Source organism: Amblyomma americanum, chromosome 4, assembly GCF_052857255.1.
Source record: "Amblyomma americanum isolate KBUSLIRL-KWMA chromosome 4, ASM5285725v1, whole genome shotgun sequence".
In the NCBI taxonomy this organism is placed as follows: domain Eukaryota; kingdom Metazoa; phylum Arthropoda; class Arachnida; order Ixodida; family Ixodidae; genus Amblyomma; species Amblyomma americanum.
Window position 1 is genome coordinate 166,919,206 of NC_135500.1, and position 15,900 is coordinate 166,935,105.

At 45.6% G+C, this 15,900-nt stretch overlaps 1 protein-coding gene across 1 annotated transcript in view; it reads left to right on the forward strand.

Moving 5' to 3' along the window:
* The window catches only part of LOC144128634 (cell adhesion molecule Dscam1-like), a 222,856-nt gene that overhangs the window by 162,505 nt on the left and 44,451 nt on the right, over positions 1–15,900 (forward strand). Inside the window, 4 exon segments of the mRNA XM_077662175.1 lie at positions 2,930–3,091; positions 5,848–5,997; positions 10,652–10,854; positions 12,472–12,559. Of these exon segments, the coding sequence (XP_077518301.1) occupies positions 2,930–3,091; positions 5,848–5,997; positions 10,652–10,854; positions 12,472–12,559 (603 nt within the window).

Consider the following 15,900-nt stretch of genomic DNA (forward strand, 5'->3'; position numbering starts at 1 on the left):
ATTATGCGATAAGCTCACGCCGCATCGTAGTGGCTGGCCCTGGCAAGGACGTGCATGTCTACAGCTCGGCGTGTTTATTCTATTCTCCCACATCTTTTAGTTTTTTTTTCTTTTTGGCGACGTGCAATGTTTCCTCCGACGGCGACGTGTACGGAAGTCATAAGCGTGCTACAGTTTTGGCGTATACGTGTTGTGCGACTGCTGATCGCCATGTGTGTTTTCGGCTTTGTTAGTGGCAGTTCGCTGGCAATGTGTACGAACAAAACACCAGTCGTGAAAACCGGTATACTAAAAGGGGGAAACATTACGTGCTTAGAGTACTTACAAGTGCGTTTGGTCGAAATAGGCTGGCGACATGTTTTGCGCAGCTGTGTGCCGAGAACTACTGCGTTAATCGCCTTAGGTTTGGCGGCAAACATTGAAGCTTACGAAACCGTGTTTCACATTAGTCTCGTACGGATTGAAACAGTACGGTTAGTTTGCTAATAACGGTGACTGGAGTGCAGCCCTAAATTTTACGATGAGAGGGTGGGGGGGGGGGGGGGGGAGCATAAAATCCCAATAAGAACTCGGTATTTTAATATAAATCACCCAATAAAGCACGCTTTTTGGTTCGAGGAGCAAAAGAAACATGGTCCGAATCGTGGTTTGGAGTACACCGTAATGGACAATCGGCAGTGTACCCAATCGGCAGTTTTAATACTCTCGAAGTTAGTTTTATATTTTTATTGTTCTTAAAAAGAGGTGGGTCATTAAGAAATACGGGTCCAGAAAAGACCTGAAGTTTCTCTAAAGGACGTCAAAGCCGATTGCGGAGCCACACAGTTATTGACGTGCGTTTGTAACAGGCAGGAATAATCGCCAACACCACGCTTATTTATAAAGTACGCGCTGTATACTCGGGCTTGGCTGGCTGAAGAATGACGTCACTGCTTCTTATCACAATTTCTGGGAACTGTTCTGACGAAGAATGTAAGTAATCACCGAAAATGAGGCATATAAAATGCGCCCAAGTTGTTCTCAGATGTTTTTAATTCGCATGGCTAAACAAAAACGAGCCGTTTCAAAACGGGACGCGAAGCCTGCCTGCTTGCTTGGAATGAAAATGCGTGCTTTCGTACAGCGACTAACAAAAATATTATATAGCGCGCTTTACGCAGAAGTGGGGCGCGGAGGACCAGTCGTTGCTTTTTCGGGTCGTATCAAAAGCGTTCTAATGGGCCCTTTGCAATCGAACGAAGTTTCGGGAGTTCGTTAATGAAGTTAATTGAGAAACTTTGTGAAGCCCCAATCTCGTTTCTCCTGCTCAGAGACGAGTTTTGTTTACATATTTAACTCCGGAAGAAGGCACACCTTTGAAGATTAGTTTGTTCATTTGGAGAATTATTGCCATGTCGAATGTTTAAAGCAGGTTCCAAGTGAATGTGCGGTTTCTATGAAAGGTTTTCCTTTCTTGTTTGGAGCCTGGTCAAGGCTGAATGAGCAGGCCAGGGCTTTGATCATAGTCACCATTTGCTAATTACTGACTAATCACCCAGCCTACGGAAAACGGGCCCCTGTACAGACGAAATCTAAATTCGTTCTACAATTTGTTTCTTAGCTAGGTCAAGTTCATGCCTAATGACATGTTTGCCAACAAACTAGATTTAGTCCATTTTCAGGAGGGCACTGATTTTTTTTTCCGGACGTTACTAATCGCTGCACACGCTTCACTTTTTTTTATGCGACACAATACTTAGTTTAATGAATGCTCAGCTCTTGAACTGCCGTCCATCCTCCCCTTTTGTTTGCCCATAGCAGTACGCTTTAGTTGTACGCGGAGCTCTGTGATATTGCATAGATATTTCTTAGCGACATTGCTATGTGGGTTTGGATAAGCAATGCACGCAGTTTCAGAGGACCAATGTCTGGGTACGTTACTTTGCTGAGTTTTACGCTTATCGATAGACAAAGATGCACGATTATTCTATTCGCAGTCACCTGAAAGATTTTCATAAGCATCATATCAAGCCAGCAGTACTGTTGAGCAGATCTTACGTCATGGTACTGGCGTACGCTAACCGTTTTATTTTTCTCCCAGCGCTTATATATGTCGTGCGTGCTTACTGCCGCTTTCTTTATTTTGTTTGAGCGGCAGCCGACTTTTCCTATTGTTGTCTTTTACAAATTTTATACATTCTTGTTTTGCTGAACTGCTAGCACAGAGCATTTCAATGACCGTCAGATTTATTCAGAGTGAAAGCTAATTCCTTCGCATTTAATATCAAGGCTTCAATCGTATTTTAAACAAGGCGTCTTAACATTCATCTTTGACTGTCGTTCAGCTATGTGTCGAGAATTAATTTCCTGTTTTTCTTGCCAAATATGTTGTATTTGCGTGCTAAAAGCTGCATGCGTACCTACTGCGGTGAAATAGTATACATCATCTTTTAATTCTGTTGTGTTATATGTAGTCTGGAATTAATTTGTTTCAAATAAATCAGAATTTCTGATGTAGAAGTGTGCTAGAATATTAATTTCAAGGCACCATGCTTGTTTCTTCACAGCTACAGGAAGATTACATTGTGACATCGCTATTAAATTTTGTTGTACTTCTGCCAACGACTGTACTCCTATACGCTTAATACGTAAGCTATAAGCGCACTCGTCATTCGGGTATATGCAGTCACACGTGACCTAAAAACCTAATGCCATTTATTCATGACTGCAGTAATTTCCGCCGTTCGAAATGCGTTCATTTACCGATTCTTCACATTTCTAAAGCCCAAAATCATTTACTTCCGTCCTCACCACCTGCGTAATAATAATTCTATTTTTCACTAACATGTACAGTGTGTGCATGTATGCTATAAAATACACATTAACGATATTTATGATTGATGGGCAACGAGACAATATTGTCTGTTTCTGCTTTTTTTTTAATGCGCAGTACTCAGGCGTCGGTACGACGTAAAGGTCTACGAGGAATTCGTCATCAAAGGAAACACGGCAGTGCTTCGCTGCCACGTGCCTGAGTTTGTTCGCGAATATGTGACCGTCACAGCGTGGCTCATCGACGAGACAGTCAAGATCAGTGCCGGATTCCATCGAGGTACGTTGGTTTTTCACCCCACACTTCAGCGTGGTATTTCAGACCCATTCGATGGGCGAGCCCCAAATTAAACGGCAGATGGCCCTTACGTCGAGCTGCCAGCTGCCTGGTTTCTCGCACATTCGTGTAGTGCTGCCAAATTTTCCACGCTGTTTTGTCATTGTCTATTGCTTTGAACAGGACTTTAATGGAAGCCCAAAAAAGCAAACATCCTAACCTCAGCATATAAATGCGGTAGGTAGAGGACAAAAAAAAAACATGCCAGTGCTGTTGACGCGTGGAGACTCCGACAATAATTTCAAAAAATTAGGATCTGACAACTTTTTTCACTGTTCACCATATCATTATCACATAGGAGGTTGGGGCAAAGTACTCAAACGAAAACAGTTACGCCTGAGAAGCTGTGTGCTTAACTTAGACTTCGGAAATTAAAGGCAGGAAATTATTGGTTATTGTATGCTGTAGATGCGAGAAAAAGACACCAGGAAAAAAAATCAAGACCGCGGTCGCCTGCATAAAGTCTGCAGAGTTTCTCTTAAAACTTCATGCCACCAAGCCATGTCACTGAAGCGCAGTGCTGGAATTGGACGTGTATATTAATATGAGCATGACCTTGACAAAGAAAAGATGATCACTGATGCCCGCTCATTTCTTCTACCTTTCGTGCCATAATGTATGAAAAAATAGTCGGGGTGTTCCATTATATGAAATACACTGAAGTTAGCCTCGCAACGCACTGTAACTCAACAAAGCAATGAAGCGTGTGCTGTGTACGTGTGTAGGTTGAGAGACGACTCTATACCGGTAAAGTAATCGGCGCGGCACGGTTGGCGCGGTGTCTGCAATATGTGCGACACAGGTATGAACGCGATAACTAGACTCTGCTTCTCGTTCTACTGTTGCCCCAGCTTCCACAGGGGGCCACTGAACGTGGCGAACGGTGCGGAAAGGTCCTAATCCCCGGGCCAGGCCATTCCGGCACGCAGCCACCGCTAATCCCGTTTGAGCTGCTTACGCATTCGCTCGCAGCAGACCGCCGACGCCGCAGCAGCAGCAGCAGGAGCAGCGACCGCTGAAAAATGATGCTGCGGCATCTCCCGGTTCTCTGTATCCATACATGTATATATAGAAGGCAAGCTACTCACGACAGTCGCCGGCCACCACTCTACAGCTGGGGATAGGGGTAGGGGCATTTGGCTAAAGTGCCTGCCTGCCTGCCTGATTGCATGGGCACCGGAAGCAAGAATGGCGCTGAGCCGAACTCCTCGCTTGCACTGCGAGCTACGGTGTGTGGGATGGTGCGCAGGGCTCTCTCTGTTTGCCTGGATGGCAATGGGAATGCCTTCAGTCCGAACGGTGGCTGGTGAGCCCCCAGGCGATGAGGGCCGACGAACCGGCTGTGCACTTCTGTTTGTCTCTGGGCAGGAACTAATCAATTTTTATCGAGGAAAGACTCTATGCTACGAGGGAAAGGTCTTGAACGTTCTCAGAGGCGGCCAGAGTATTTGCGTAATCAACGTGATTGTGTTTTTGCTCCGTTGGTAATGACGCTGCAGTGCTGGTGGTGGTCGCTTACACGCTCCTGACTTGTATAAACGGCGTTTACCGCACGTGTCAACTTATATTTCCGGCGAACAATCAAGCAAAGTGGCAGCCTTCTTTGGGTGTGTGTCGGCTGTGCCCGCACGTTGGTCATTTCTCAAAATCTGCTTAATCGTGACCTGCATCAGAACTAACAGGCAGCCGTTAACAGGCAGTTCAAACCAGGCTCATCAGTGTGGATGCAGTTTGCTGGATTTAGGATATTTTTTTCCTTGAAAGTGTTGTTTAATGACTTTAAAAAAAAATTTCACTCCAACTGCTAAATCAGTTACGAGCTAAAGTATTCGGATCTTAACTGTGAAGTTATTATGGGACCATTGCACGTGAAGGTCTGTGTCCTAGTGGTCATTTCTGCCATTTCAAACATGTTTTGCTTGGGTACCTACTACTAACTTTTGAGTTTTCAACATGCCAACGCAAAACAAAACATGCCTCAGAATTGAGCAGGAGTTAGCAGTATCGCATGCTGTCGAGTTAGCAGTATCGCATGCTGTCCATACTTCCCGTGCAGTGCACAACCAAGCAAACTTTAAAAAAAGTTTGCATTTTTCTGATAGTTGAATGAGAGGTGGTTACCGCCCCTTAAATATGTTCGACTTTTCAAACGACCACTGCTCTAGTGTGACAGTGGCTGCCTTCCGTTACCTGACCGTCCTCCCTAGCAGCAAACCAATCATGCATAAACAGACAATGTTAACCTGGGCTGCATGTGTTTGATACTGTGTTACCTGACTGCTAATCAGTGGTATTTTTCCCATTATTTTAAATGAGTTTCGTTAAAATTGCGCCTCATTTCTTTTTAATACCCTGATTTCAGTGCTTAAAAATACGAATATAGGCTGATTTACCTGTGCTTTCGTCCATAACACGGAGTACAATTGAATATGAGCAGCAGGTCAGATTTCAGACTCACTGAGACTAGAAAACTGCTGAACCAAAACTTAAGTTTTTTACTTCCTTCAATCAAACGACTTCCAGAGGCACGCAAAAGCAACGCCTGCGGGCGCCATAAATCTCAGTGTCCTGCACGCTCGTATTATCTCTATTCCCAAGCACTGCAGACGTCATCTGACTCTGTGCACGCGCAAGGCACTTCGCGAGAGCTGTTCCGATCGTTTTCGAATGTTTTCCGGATCACCGCCTTGATGTTCCAGGCGACCGATACAGCCTCTTTCCGACTGGAGAGCTGCACGTACGGCGAGTCGACGCCACAGACGCCATGTCTCGCTACCAGTGCCAGACGCAGCACAGGCTCACCGGTGAAGTCGTCAACAGCCCGTCGAGCAGGAAGATCACCGTCAGAGGTGGGTGCATTCACGCGCAACACCATCTCCAATTCGAAATCAAGGAACGAAACAAGCTCGGCAGCTGGCATAGGTCACCGCACGCGTTACACAGAATCGGTAGCCATTTGGCCCGCATTACGTCACTGCGCTGTGGCGCAGGCGCTGCTGTCGTTCAAACACCGCAGGAATGCCGGGAAGTGCAAAATTTTTATTCGACTTGGCTAGTAACTGGCCGCGAACGCGGGTTGCTTTATGAGAACGTGGCTATTCTCGAAGCAGAACACCTAGAGATACCTCCGCGAATTTCTGTATGGGCCTATTACCAAACATTTATTTGTGATGCATTTGCTATAGATAGAAACCTACTGCAAAAATAGTTGAACGTTATTTTAATATTTCATTTTTAATGTAATAATGTATAAATAATTTAAACACTCAACTGCCTACAATAATTCAAAGAATGCTAAGGGCACACTTATGCTTCAGAAGCCTATTCTATCTTTTCTTCCACACCTGCGAAGCGGGTGTCATTTTTATCTGCTTTGGGCCTTCGTTTCTTCTCTTCTTTTCAGGTAATTTTGGAAAACTACATGGACACGAAAACTATGTGTAGAGCAACTCAGGGCGAGCAGCTTCAAAAAGATTTGCTTCTGAGGTAGTTTGTGTCTCACGACGCAAGGGAACTTCCACGCGATGAAACGAGCATATGACGCATGCTTGGAGAAGCTAGAGGATCGGAGCTGATCGTAGCCATTCCAGCGCTCCCAGTGACCTAGATTCGCCGTGCCTGTAGTCATTGCTGGGACGAGGGTGCCCTTGCTACGTGCTTCCTTCGCATTTTCTGTCTTTATCGAACGAATGTGGTCGTGCCTAGGAGGAAATGCATGAGCAATGAGCGACTCCATAGACGTTACCGGGAGTACGTGTCAGCTGCTGCTTGCGCCAGAGAACGTTCCGTGCAGCATGCTAACCGCGTGGCAGAGCTGTCTTTGCCAGACGCGGAAGTTGCGAGCAGAGACATCGGCGGCAGCGCGAACACATGGCAGAGTTCGCATGGTTGAACTCTGAAACATCGTTGCTCCTTTTTAATGCTGTCTTATGGGGACGGCTTCGCGGAAGCCACGTGTGCGTAATTTTGCAAGATGAACGGGAGCAAAGATATGTTTCTTGCTCAACATACTAAAGTTTCGTAGTTTCCGTGAATTACATTAATTTCGTGCTAGAATAATAAAATAACCAATATACCCCCCCCCCCCCCCCCCCCCCCGAAATCTCTTGTGTTTGGGATGTGAAAAGTTACAGGTAAAATAACACGGAAGTTTTTTTCTTTTGTTTTCCGTGAAACTGCCTGCCTGAAGTTTATGCTAGTTTGCTGGACTTTGCCATTTTCCCGACGTAGCTGTGAAAGGCGTCGGGTAAGGAAGAGTTAGTTTAGTAAAGCTAACGGAGGAAAACACATTGTCAATGAAGCGTAAAACTGACCGTTACGCGCGGTCATCATTTCGTAGCGCCACAATGACGGCCACAATTCATTTTTGATGGAGCGAGCAGCGCGCTCTTGCTAACGCCAAGTGATTGAGGATGTTAGCGAACGGTTATGGCAATGGAAGAGCATGAAGCAGCAAGGCTACTTTAATGACCCTGTGAACGACAGTGGTGGAGAATGGATTCAAGGATATTTTGAACTTGTCTGAATTCAATTTTTAGCACTGTTCGCCTCTAGTGAGACCATCCTGAAGCGCATTTTTATCCCATTGTTCCCACCACTATTTGAAAGTACACTTTAAATTTTTCAGATTGCGCATTAAAAGATACTCAACTAATTTCATAAATCTGCATTAAGTTTAGATTGGCAGGTGTTTCTGTCAAAAAAATTAAATAAACGCAAAGATGTGTCTGACATAAAATTGTGCGCTAACATAAGTTATTCTAAGACTTAATCTTACATAGGTTTGGTTTGGTTTATAGGGGTTTAACGTCCCAAAGCAACTCAGGCTATGAGAGACGCCGTAGTGAAGGGCTCCGGAAATTTCGACCACCTGGGGTTCTTTAACGTGCACCGACATCGCACAGCACACGGGCCTCTAGAATTTCGCCTCCATCGAAATTCGACCGCCGCGGCCGGGATCGAACCCGCGTCTTTCGGGCCAGCAGCCGAGCGCCATAACCACTCAGCCACCGCGGCGGCTTTAATCTTACATAGTGTCGTGCTCGAGCTATAATGTATTTGAAAGAGATGACCTAGCTGTTACCCGATGCTTTTTATCACTGCTCGCAATGTAGTAAATAGCATTTATACCAGAAACGTTGTCACAGTATTTACTTAGTACAGACATTTAGCACAGCGCGTACCGCCGCAGCTCCTGCTTACCGCGCACAACGCACCGCCGTTTCGCATGCGCAGATTGCACTGAGGGCATCATCTGCGCATGCTCACTGGTGCGCTGGCGGTACGGGCTCCGTTATAAGTTTCTATCGATGGTATGACAGCGATTTTCGGGCGTAATAGCTAGCGTTCAGTACCGATGAAAGCAAGTAGAAAACTGACAGGATATGTATTTTCTTCGTTCATTATGTTTTGCGTTATAGATGACCTATAAACTGATCGGTTGAAGCATAAATATCACATCGTTAAAAATTACCCTCCCTTTGAGTTGTAGGAGGTTATTACCGAAAACTTTCAAACTGCTCTGAGCCTTGCTTATCGCTCATTTTTGTTGGACGTGCCAATAAAAACTAAAATCGATAAGCAGCCTCCTAATGCTTCAGCAAATATATTCGCTTCCAGAGTAATCCAAATTTGTGCGGCTTGCAAGACAGCCATCAGAGAACAAGACCCTAAGGTTAAATTTGTTTTGAAATTTGAAGATGGGGTCGATAACTCAATTACAAGAAAAAGCAAGAAATTTCAGAGCATTTTCAAGCAACTGTCACAGAAGATCGATAACTGTCAAAATATTTTTTCTTTGTTTCATTGCATGATAGAGCATGCACAGTTTTTGGTTCTTAACTTGAAGTCGGAAAGGTCAAATTTTATGAACCCGCGCAAAAATATTCTGGATTCTCTGCGGGAACCGTTCTTTTCTTTATCACTTGAGTGCTAATCGCATTTTAGTAAAGAACAATACCTTCATTTTGACGGCTACGTTTATCAAAAATACAAACAAATACAATATGCTAAAAAAACGCGCAAAAAGGAGAAAAGAGCACCTTGGTGTTGATGAACTTCGTCCCAAAAATTTAATGTTCGTAAGTAATGAAAAATTAAAAATAATTACACATGAATTTAGTTTTCCACTCCTATAGCATCATTATCACATATTGTTCTAAACTGAAACAATTATGTTCCAGGAGCGCTTCTATGTGTACTTGGCCCACTTCGATTCTCCATAGCGCATACACATGTTCTACTGCCCATTATGCAGCTTTGATATCAGCTCACACAACTTACATAAGAACACGTAAATTAATAGCTAAATTTTTTCGTCTACAGCCACATATTTTTAGGGCACTTTATGCGGGCCGATTTGTATGACATATATAACCTTTATTACATATATGACATATATAATATTGCAATATATTATATAATCTTACTATCGTCGTTAAAAACGTAACGCAAGTTAATCAAGATGGCTTCAGACAAAACCGAAAGTGGATGTTTAAATCTAAGAACTAGGCTGACATGTTATTGTTGGGTTGTCACGCTGGATTGAGCGAGAGGGCAGGGCATCACGGGGTGAGCGTGTTGATGGCAGCGATGAAACGGTGGCTCAATAGTCCTCGATGTCCAGAACGTATTATTTTTTCTTGACGGCCATTGTACTGTTTTGTGCCAGCCGGCTTTATGCAGTTGAAAAACCTACTCAACTGACTAAATGCTCCAAGCTGGTGGTGATAGTGAACCGTAGTAAACTAGCAGGCGGTGGTTCTCCGACTGCAGAGGCGTGTATGTTAGTGAAGCAATAACTCAAATCACACATCTGCAGGCGCTGCTTATTGAATTATTGAACAATACCAACGTCGCGTCAAGCCTGTGGTTTCCGTGCTTAGTTAAATTTGTACTTTGACTGAGCGTACTTCGTCCTCAACATCCAGCTAGCTATTCTTTGCATGTCAATAATTCTGACCTTTTTCTGTTAAGACCAAGTTTCGAAAATAGAATTCGGCATACTTTTATCTACTTTTTTTCTGTTTAAACTGAAACGTCCAACCCCAACTTACTTGGAATACAAAACGGTGGTTGGACGAGTTGGTAAGGATTCAATATGTAGTCACACCCCCTGCCCACAAGACGGACACACAGAAGGAAAAAAAGTCGGGACGGAGTGCTGGGCGGATTCTATTAGGTGCACACAGCACATACGAATGGTTAATATTAACAATAACGGCTAACCCATGTGATTGCTTTTCGACTCGCGGTGCTGTATCACGTATACTTTCGCTTGTCTGTACTTGCCCCATAGCCGCCTGGACTGCGCATTTAACGCCGTTCGTATTTGCAATGTGTGCATCAATGAAGTTTGCTCAGTTGAGAGTGAGCACTTCGGCCTGTACATTCTTCTTCTGCGTGTCCGCCTTGTGGTGCCACAGCATGATGTGTTAGTGGAACATGTGCTGCCTTCATCTAATCTATTATTCCCCTCTCCCTCTGCTTCTGTGTCGTCCGCAGAGTCGTTCGCCATGTCTCCGCGCATCGTGGACAGCCGGCGGCAAGTTCGCGCCGAGCAAGGTCGCTCGGCCGAGCTCCCGTGTGCAGCGCAGGGGAACCCGGTGCCCGGCTACCAGTGGTTCCGCAAAGTGCGAGGCCAGGCGCTGCCCGTACTGCAGGGGGGCCGCTTCCTGCACCTGGACGGCACGCTCGTCATCAACCAGGCACGTGCACGTCCACCTGCTCTCCTTCTGGGCGCATCCACCCCCCAGACTCCCGCCACGGAGTTTGTTAGGGGTGAAGAACAAATTGGGTGCAGGGGCCACCAGCTAATCAGGAACGCGGTCATGACTGCGCACTGTATCCCAGCGTCGTCTCAGTGTAAAACAAAAATAGAAAGCAATCATGTTGATTGCTAGGAGGTGGCAGGGCTGTTGCGTTTCCATTAAACACGGAGCAGTGTGGAGTATACAAGAGTTTCTATTCGGCACTATTTTCTCGCACGCATTCTCTAATAGCCGAGAATGCCGGTTCGTTTCCGCGCCCTGAAGCACATCCTATGGAATTGCACCAAGTTCCCCGACGAAGCTTCGACAAGTACGGTTCCGCCGCGACTCGCGGCTGCGGCAGAATGTTATGACCACGAAATCCAAGCCTGGGTCGTCCAGCAGGTCTCGCCGGCTCTTGGAAGACAAAGGCCGAGCGAAACCGACGGAACGTTGCCCCTCAGGGCGACCGACCGCGGAAGTAACACGCGCTGGAGTTGAGCAGAGACCACCCGCTGAGAAGACGTCAGGGCCCGCGTCGCGGCGCCATTCAGTCGTTATGCAGGCGACTAAACAAAGTTGTTTCCTCCTCCTCCTCCTTCCGCACTATAGCGAACAAACTGAGACTGGCTGTGAGAGGCGTCCGGTTTTACATGGAGCTCTAGAAGTCCCGGGTTCGACCACATACCTATGAGTTGTGATGGATCTTAAGAGCCTGAGCGCAGCAGTGCCCGCCTTCTGTAGCTCCCAGATATTTTTTAGTGCCTGTATGCAACTACAATGCATTTGTAGTGTTACACCTGTATTTTTATTTGCTACACCACGATGCGTGGCGAGCTGCTCCATTATTTCAAAATACGTAAAACATGACGGCATAAAATAAAACAAACTCCGGAAATTGAAGCTGGAAAACTTCATTTTACTGGGCTTGTTTATTTTTACAGCTTTATATACCTCAAAAGGCATACAGAAATATGCAGAGCGCAACTCGATCCTCGCATTCGCGCGATCGGCAACTGGAGTATTGGTTAATTTGCCACTATATAGAGTCATGAAAGCTTCAAGAATTTTTTTAATAGCCTTATAAGGCGCTTTACTTATTATCAAGTTAAAGAAGTTTCCCTACAAAATGAAGCTTTAATTCAATTTTATATTCGTTCATTTCATGATGGCTGAAGGGTGAAGCGGCGTAGAAAAGAAAGAACCCTGTGCATGAGCACATAAAGGTTCTCAGTAATTATCAACATAAAAAACCTTTATGCAACTTATACTTCTTGAGCTAATAGTGTAGGAAAAGGTTGGATAACTGCAAGTACATATCCTAATATTTAAATATGACTCGCTTCCGCACAAAATCCAATTCAAAAACAAAATTTTAAGGGCTGCTGCTGCAACGTTGGGAAGAAATTGAAATAAAAACAGAGCAATCTTTCAGCACAGTTGTTATTTAAGGCATTTTCTAGCGCTCATTCATTCTAGTAGCTGTTTAAAGTGGATGGCCACGTTGTCGATATTTATTTCTTGATAAAATTGCGGAATGTTTTTATGTACTCACTTTTACCTTGCTTTTCGTAGGTGGCGGTGACAGACGCCGGAATTTATACATGCTTCGTGAACAACACTTCAGGCTCAGACACCACTGACACTGAGCTGCAGGTTTCCGGTAAGTTACGCTGCCTTGCGCTGCTCTCTCTCTCTTTGCGCCAACTTTAACACTACATGCTTCCCTAGTTCGAAACTCACAACAGTCCTTGCACATGGTGGACGCTACTATGCATATCTAGATGCGTGCTCAATAGAGGTACTGCAGGTATTTTTATCAAATTAAGCACGCATCATTTTCTTTAAACACCAACCTGCAAAAATTTTCTACTCGTCCACTGATATGTTTCCTTAAATCCAGGTTATTCTCTTTTGTGCTAATGACTTCTATCGCATTTTTAATTTAGCAGCAGGAAAATACTTTCAGTGCCTTCGGTGACTTGACGAGTGTGTGCGCGCGTGCGGGAGAGGGCTGGAGGCGATAAGGAAGAACGTGACAAAAATCAGTCAGACTTGTTACTTGCACATTAATAATGAATACTGAAGCCGTAGCATTTATTTAGCGTTAGGCACATCCAACGAAACTCGAAATGATTTCACAAGTGTCGAATTAATTTTATTTGGGCACGGGTTTACATTCTACTTTTTTAATCATATTGGTTGGGCATTCCTAATACGCATCATTAATTACTTCTCCCAGAGAAGAAGAAACGTGACTTCAGTTTTGCAAACAGAATTGCTTTGTAAAATAATCCACAGTAAAGTGCTCTTTAAGGCATGTTTATGCGTTGAATATGCACAAAGAGGCTTGTCTAAAGTGACGCCTCACTGAAGCGAGGCGGGCGAAAAGCCAGAAACATACTGCAAAGTGAAAAGGCCATCGAAACTTCACTTCGGTCCTTGTTTTGGTAGAACAATAGAACAACAAAGGAAGCGTAAAACAAGATGCAAAGTTTGTCCTCACGAGAGAAAGAAAACAACAAAGTCAAACAGGACGTTCTTGCACCTCTACAGAAGCGTCTGCTTTTGACACGATGTAGAGAGGCTCCCTAAACGCTTTTCGCTAAAATGGCACACAAATAACCAAATATAAAGCTCTGGAAAAACCTTTTTTTCTTTGTTCTTCAAGCGCGCTCGGTGCACACAGTCTGAAACAATCCAACGCCTTCTTTGTTGCGCTCGACTGCAAGCGACTGACAGCGAGGCATCGCTGAAAGAGCGTATTGGACACTCATTTGCAAGGCAGATGATGCCGTGACACTGCGCTGTCTTTATTGCTTCCTGGCGGCCAGGATCATGGCGGCCAGTTTCGGCTCCCTTGTGCTTATTTCTTGACGTCACCGAACCGCTCCAGTGCATTCCCCTCGGGAGTGTCGACACCACGGAGCAGTCGGCGCTGGCGTCGGGGTTGCGTGAGACGCGTTCCCGTGGCGAGGTTTGCTTTCTCACGCGTGAAATGCTCGCCGGATTCAGAGTGCCTGCGTTCTCAGAGTTAGGATGTTCTCTGCAGGGACCCATTTCCTTAACCCAGAGCGCTTTAAATAGTTGGCCATACCACTCGGATATAATTGCGCAATTCTTAACAGATGCGCCGGACATACCATAGTTATTTCTTTGCTTCACTCTCGAGAACAGTGAGTGATAGAATAATATAAAAGTAGGGAAGTTAGCAATGCAATTCCCGCTTTACTACACTACACGAGGGGAGGGGGATGAAAAAAGGCAATGAAAGAGGTAAGAGGAATGCATAGTATAGAACGTGTCCGTGGGGGTCATTACTTCGTGAGAGCACACGGCGCACACACAGGGCCTATAGTCTTCAGCTCAGGACTGTGTCCCTATTGGAAAAGTATTTGAAAAGCGCCTTGGTGCCATTCTTCTCAGATGTAGGTTGGGGCCAAAACCCCAGGATTTGGTTTCCGTTAGGAGTCGAGAATGCATTCACCGCAGCGCTGTATGCAGGTACACTCGTTCACGGTTGAACTGAGGACAGTCACAAGTTGGTGTGGAATTGTCTCTTTGCATTCGCAATGTTCACGTGCTCTTCAGAGCCTGAAGAGAAGGTGTGAGTAAGCATTCTTTAACGCCACTCCCAACCACTGGCGACACAACAGCTTTGTATCACAGTGGGAGATTCTGGACGGTAGCTTCAGTTGCAGGATTAAGTAAAGGCTCTGCGAACGGGCTCTCGAGCCTCCGAGGATTGTCCACGCAGTCATGTTGCGGGCAAGCGTCCGTAGATGCCGTGCAGCTTCGGCTCCTGCCAGTGTAATTGGGACAATGTGCACGCTCCCGTAAGAGGTTCGAGCAACACTGTGGATAAGCCGTTGCCGGCGCTGGCAAATGGTAAATGAAGTTGTCCCCTTTCTTCCAGTATTCGGTGCTGCATTTGTGTGATCTTTGTGACTAGTTACTCATGGTCGCCATGGCGTAAGGTTGGTTTCAGACATACCAAGGCAATATCCAAATCGCAGAGCACAGCCCACCATTGGGGTGTTTGCTGACCAATGTATTGAACAGCCGCACGAAGCGCGGCCAGTTTGGATCAAGTGGAGGTTGTCGGGTGTGAAATTTGTTGCTCAATAGTGACTTGCCCTGCCGAATTATCATGGCACATGCTAAAGTGGAGGATGAGACCAAGCCATCAGTGTAGACGTGAGTAAGGTTAGTCTACTCTGCGTGGAGAAAAGGACAGTGTCATCTTCTTGAAGGCAAGAGTCGACAGGTCAGCTTTCTGCACCCCCCCCCCCTCCCGGTATATTAAGGCGTTGCGCAGAAATCACAGCGGAGACGAAAGTCGGGCCGCCCACGACGTGCGCGTTAATCTTTCGCCGTTCAGACTCTTAAAATTTTTTTCACTGCGCTTGGTCTGGATATTTCGAAAGCTCTTGAGGCAACACGAGCGGTGCTCCGCTTCTTGCGCCACAGGTGTCTGGTCTCATGGTCGGAGCTATTTATGTTTTGACGTGCCTGTACTGCCACCGTCGGTCGGTCGGAATTACTTTATCCAAGAGTCAAATTAAGACCACAGAAGGTGGGTGGTTTGTTTGGTTAGAGCCCGCTATTTATCCAGCTCCGCCGAGTTCAGCCAAGTGCGCTAGCTTGTGGAGAGATGGGATTAGAAAAATTATGGTGGTGTTTTGAGAAGCTTTACACGTGAAAAGCATATGCTTAGTGCCTGCGTGTCATGAGGACAAATGGGAAAGCTTGAATCGCTGCTAAAACTGAATAAAGCCTGTGCAGAGAGTGCACTACACTGGTATGGATTCTGCGAAGAATTCTGGATTGTTGTGGGTGTGGTGGAAGGGATAAGGTACTTTCCTCTCGCATGTGTTCGCACTGTCAGTTTACTTGTTGCCTGTAGAGCTCTGTGTCGTTCCCTGTCACCGAACTTGGCCAGGGGATTGAGGATGACCGGCCAATTACGCCGCGACACCGCTGATGAACCAGGTCATTTCCCTC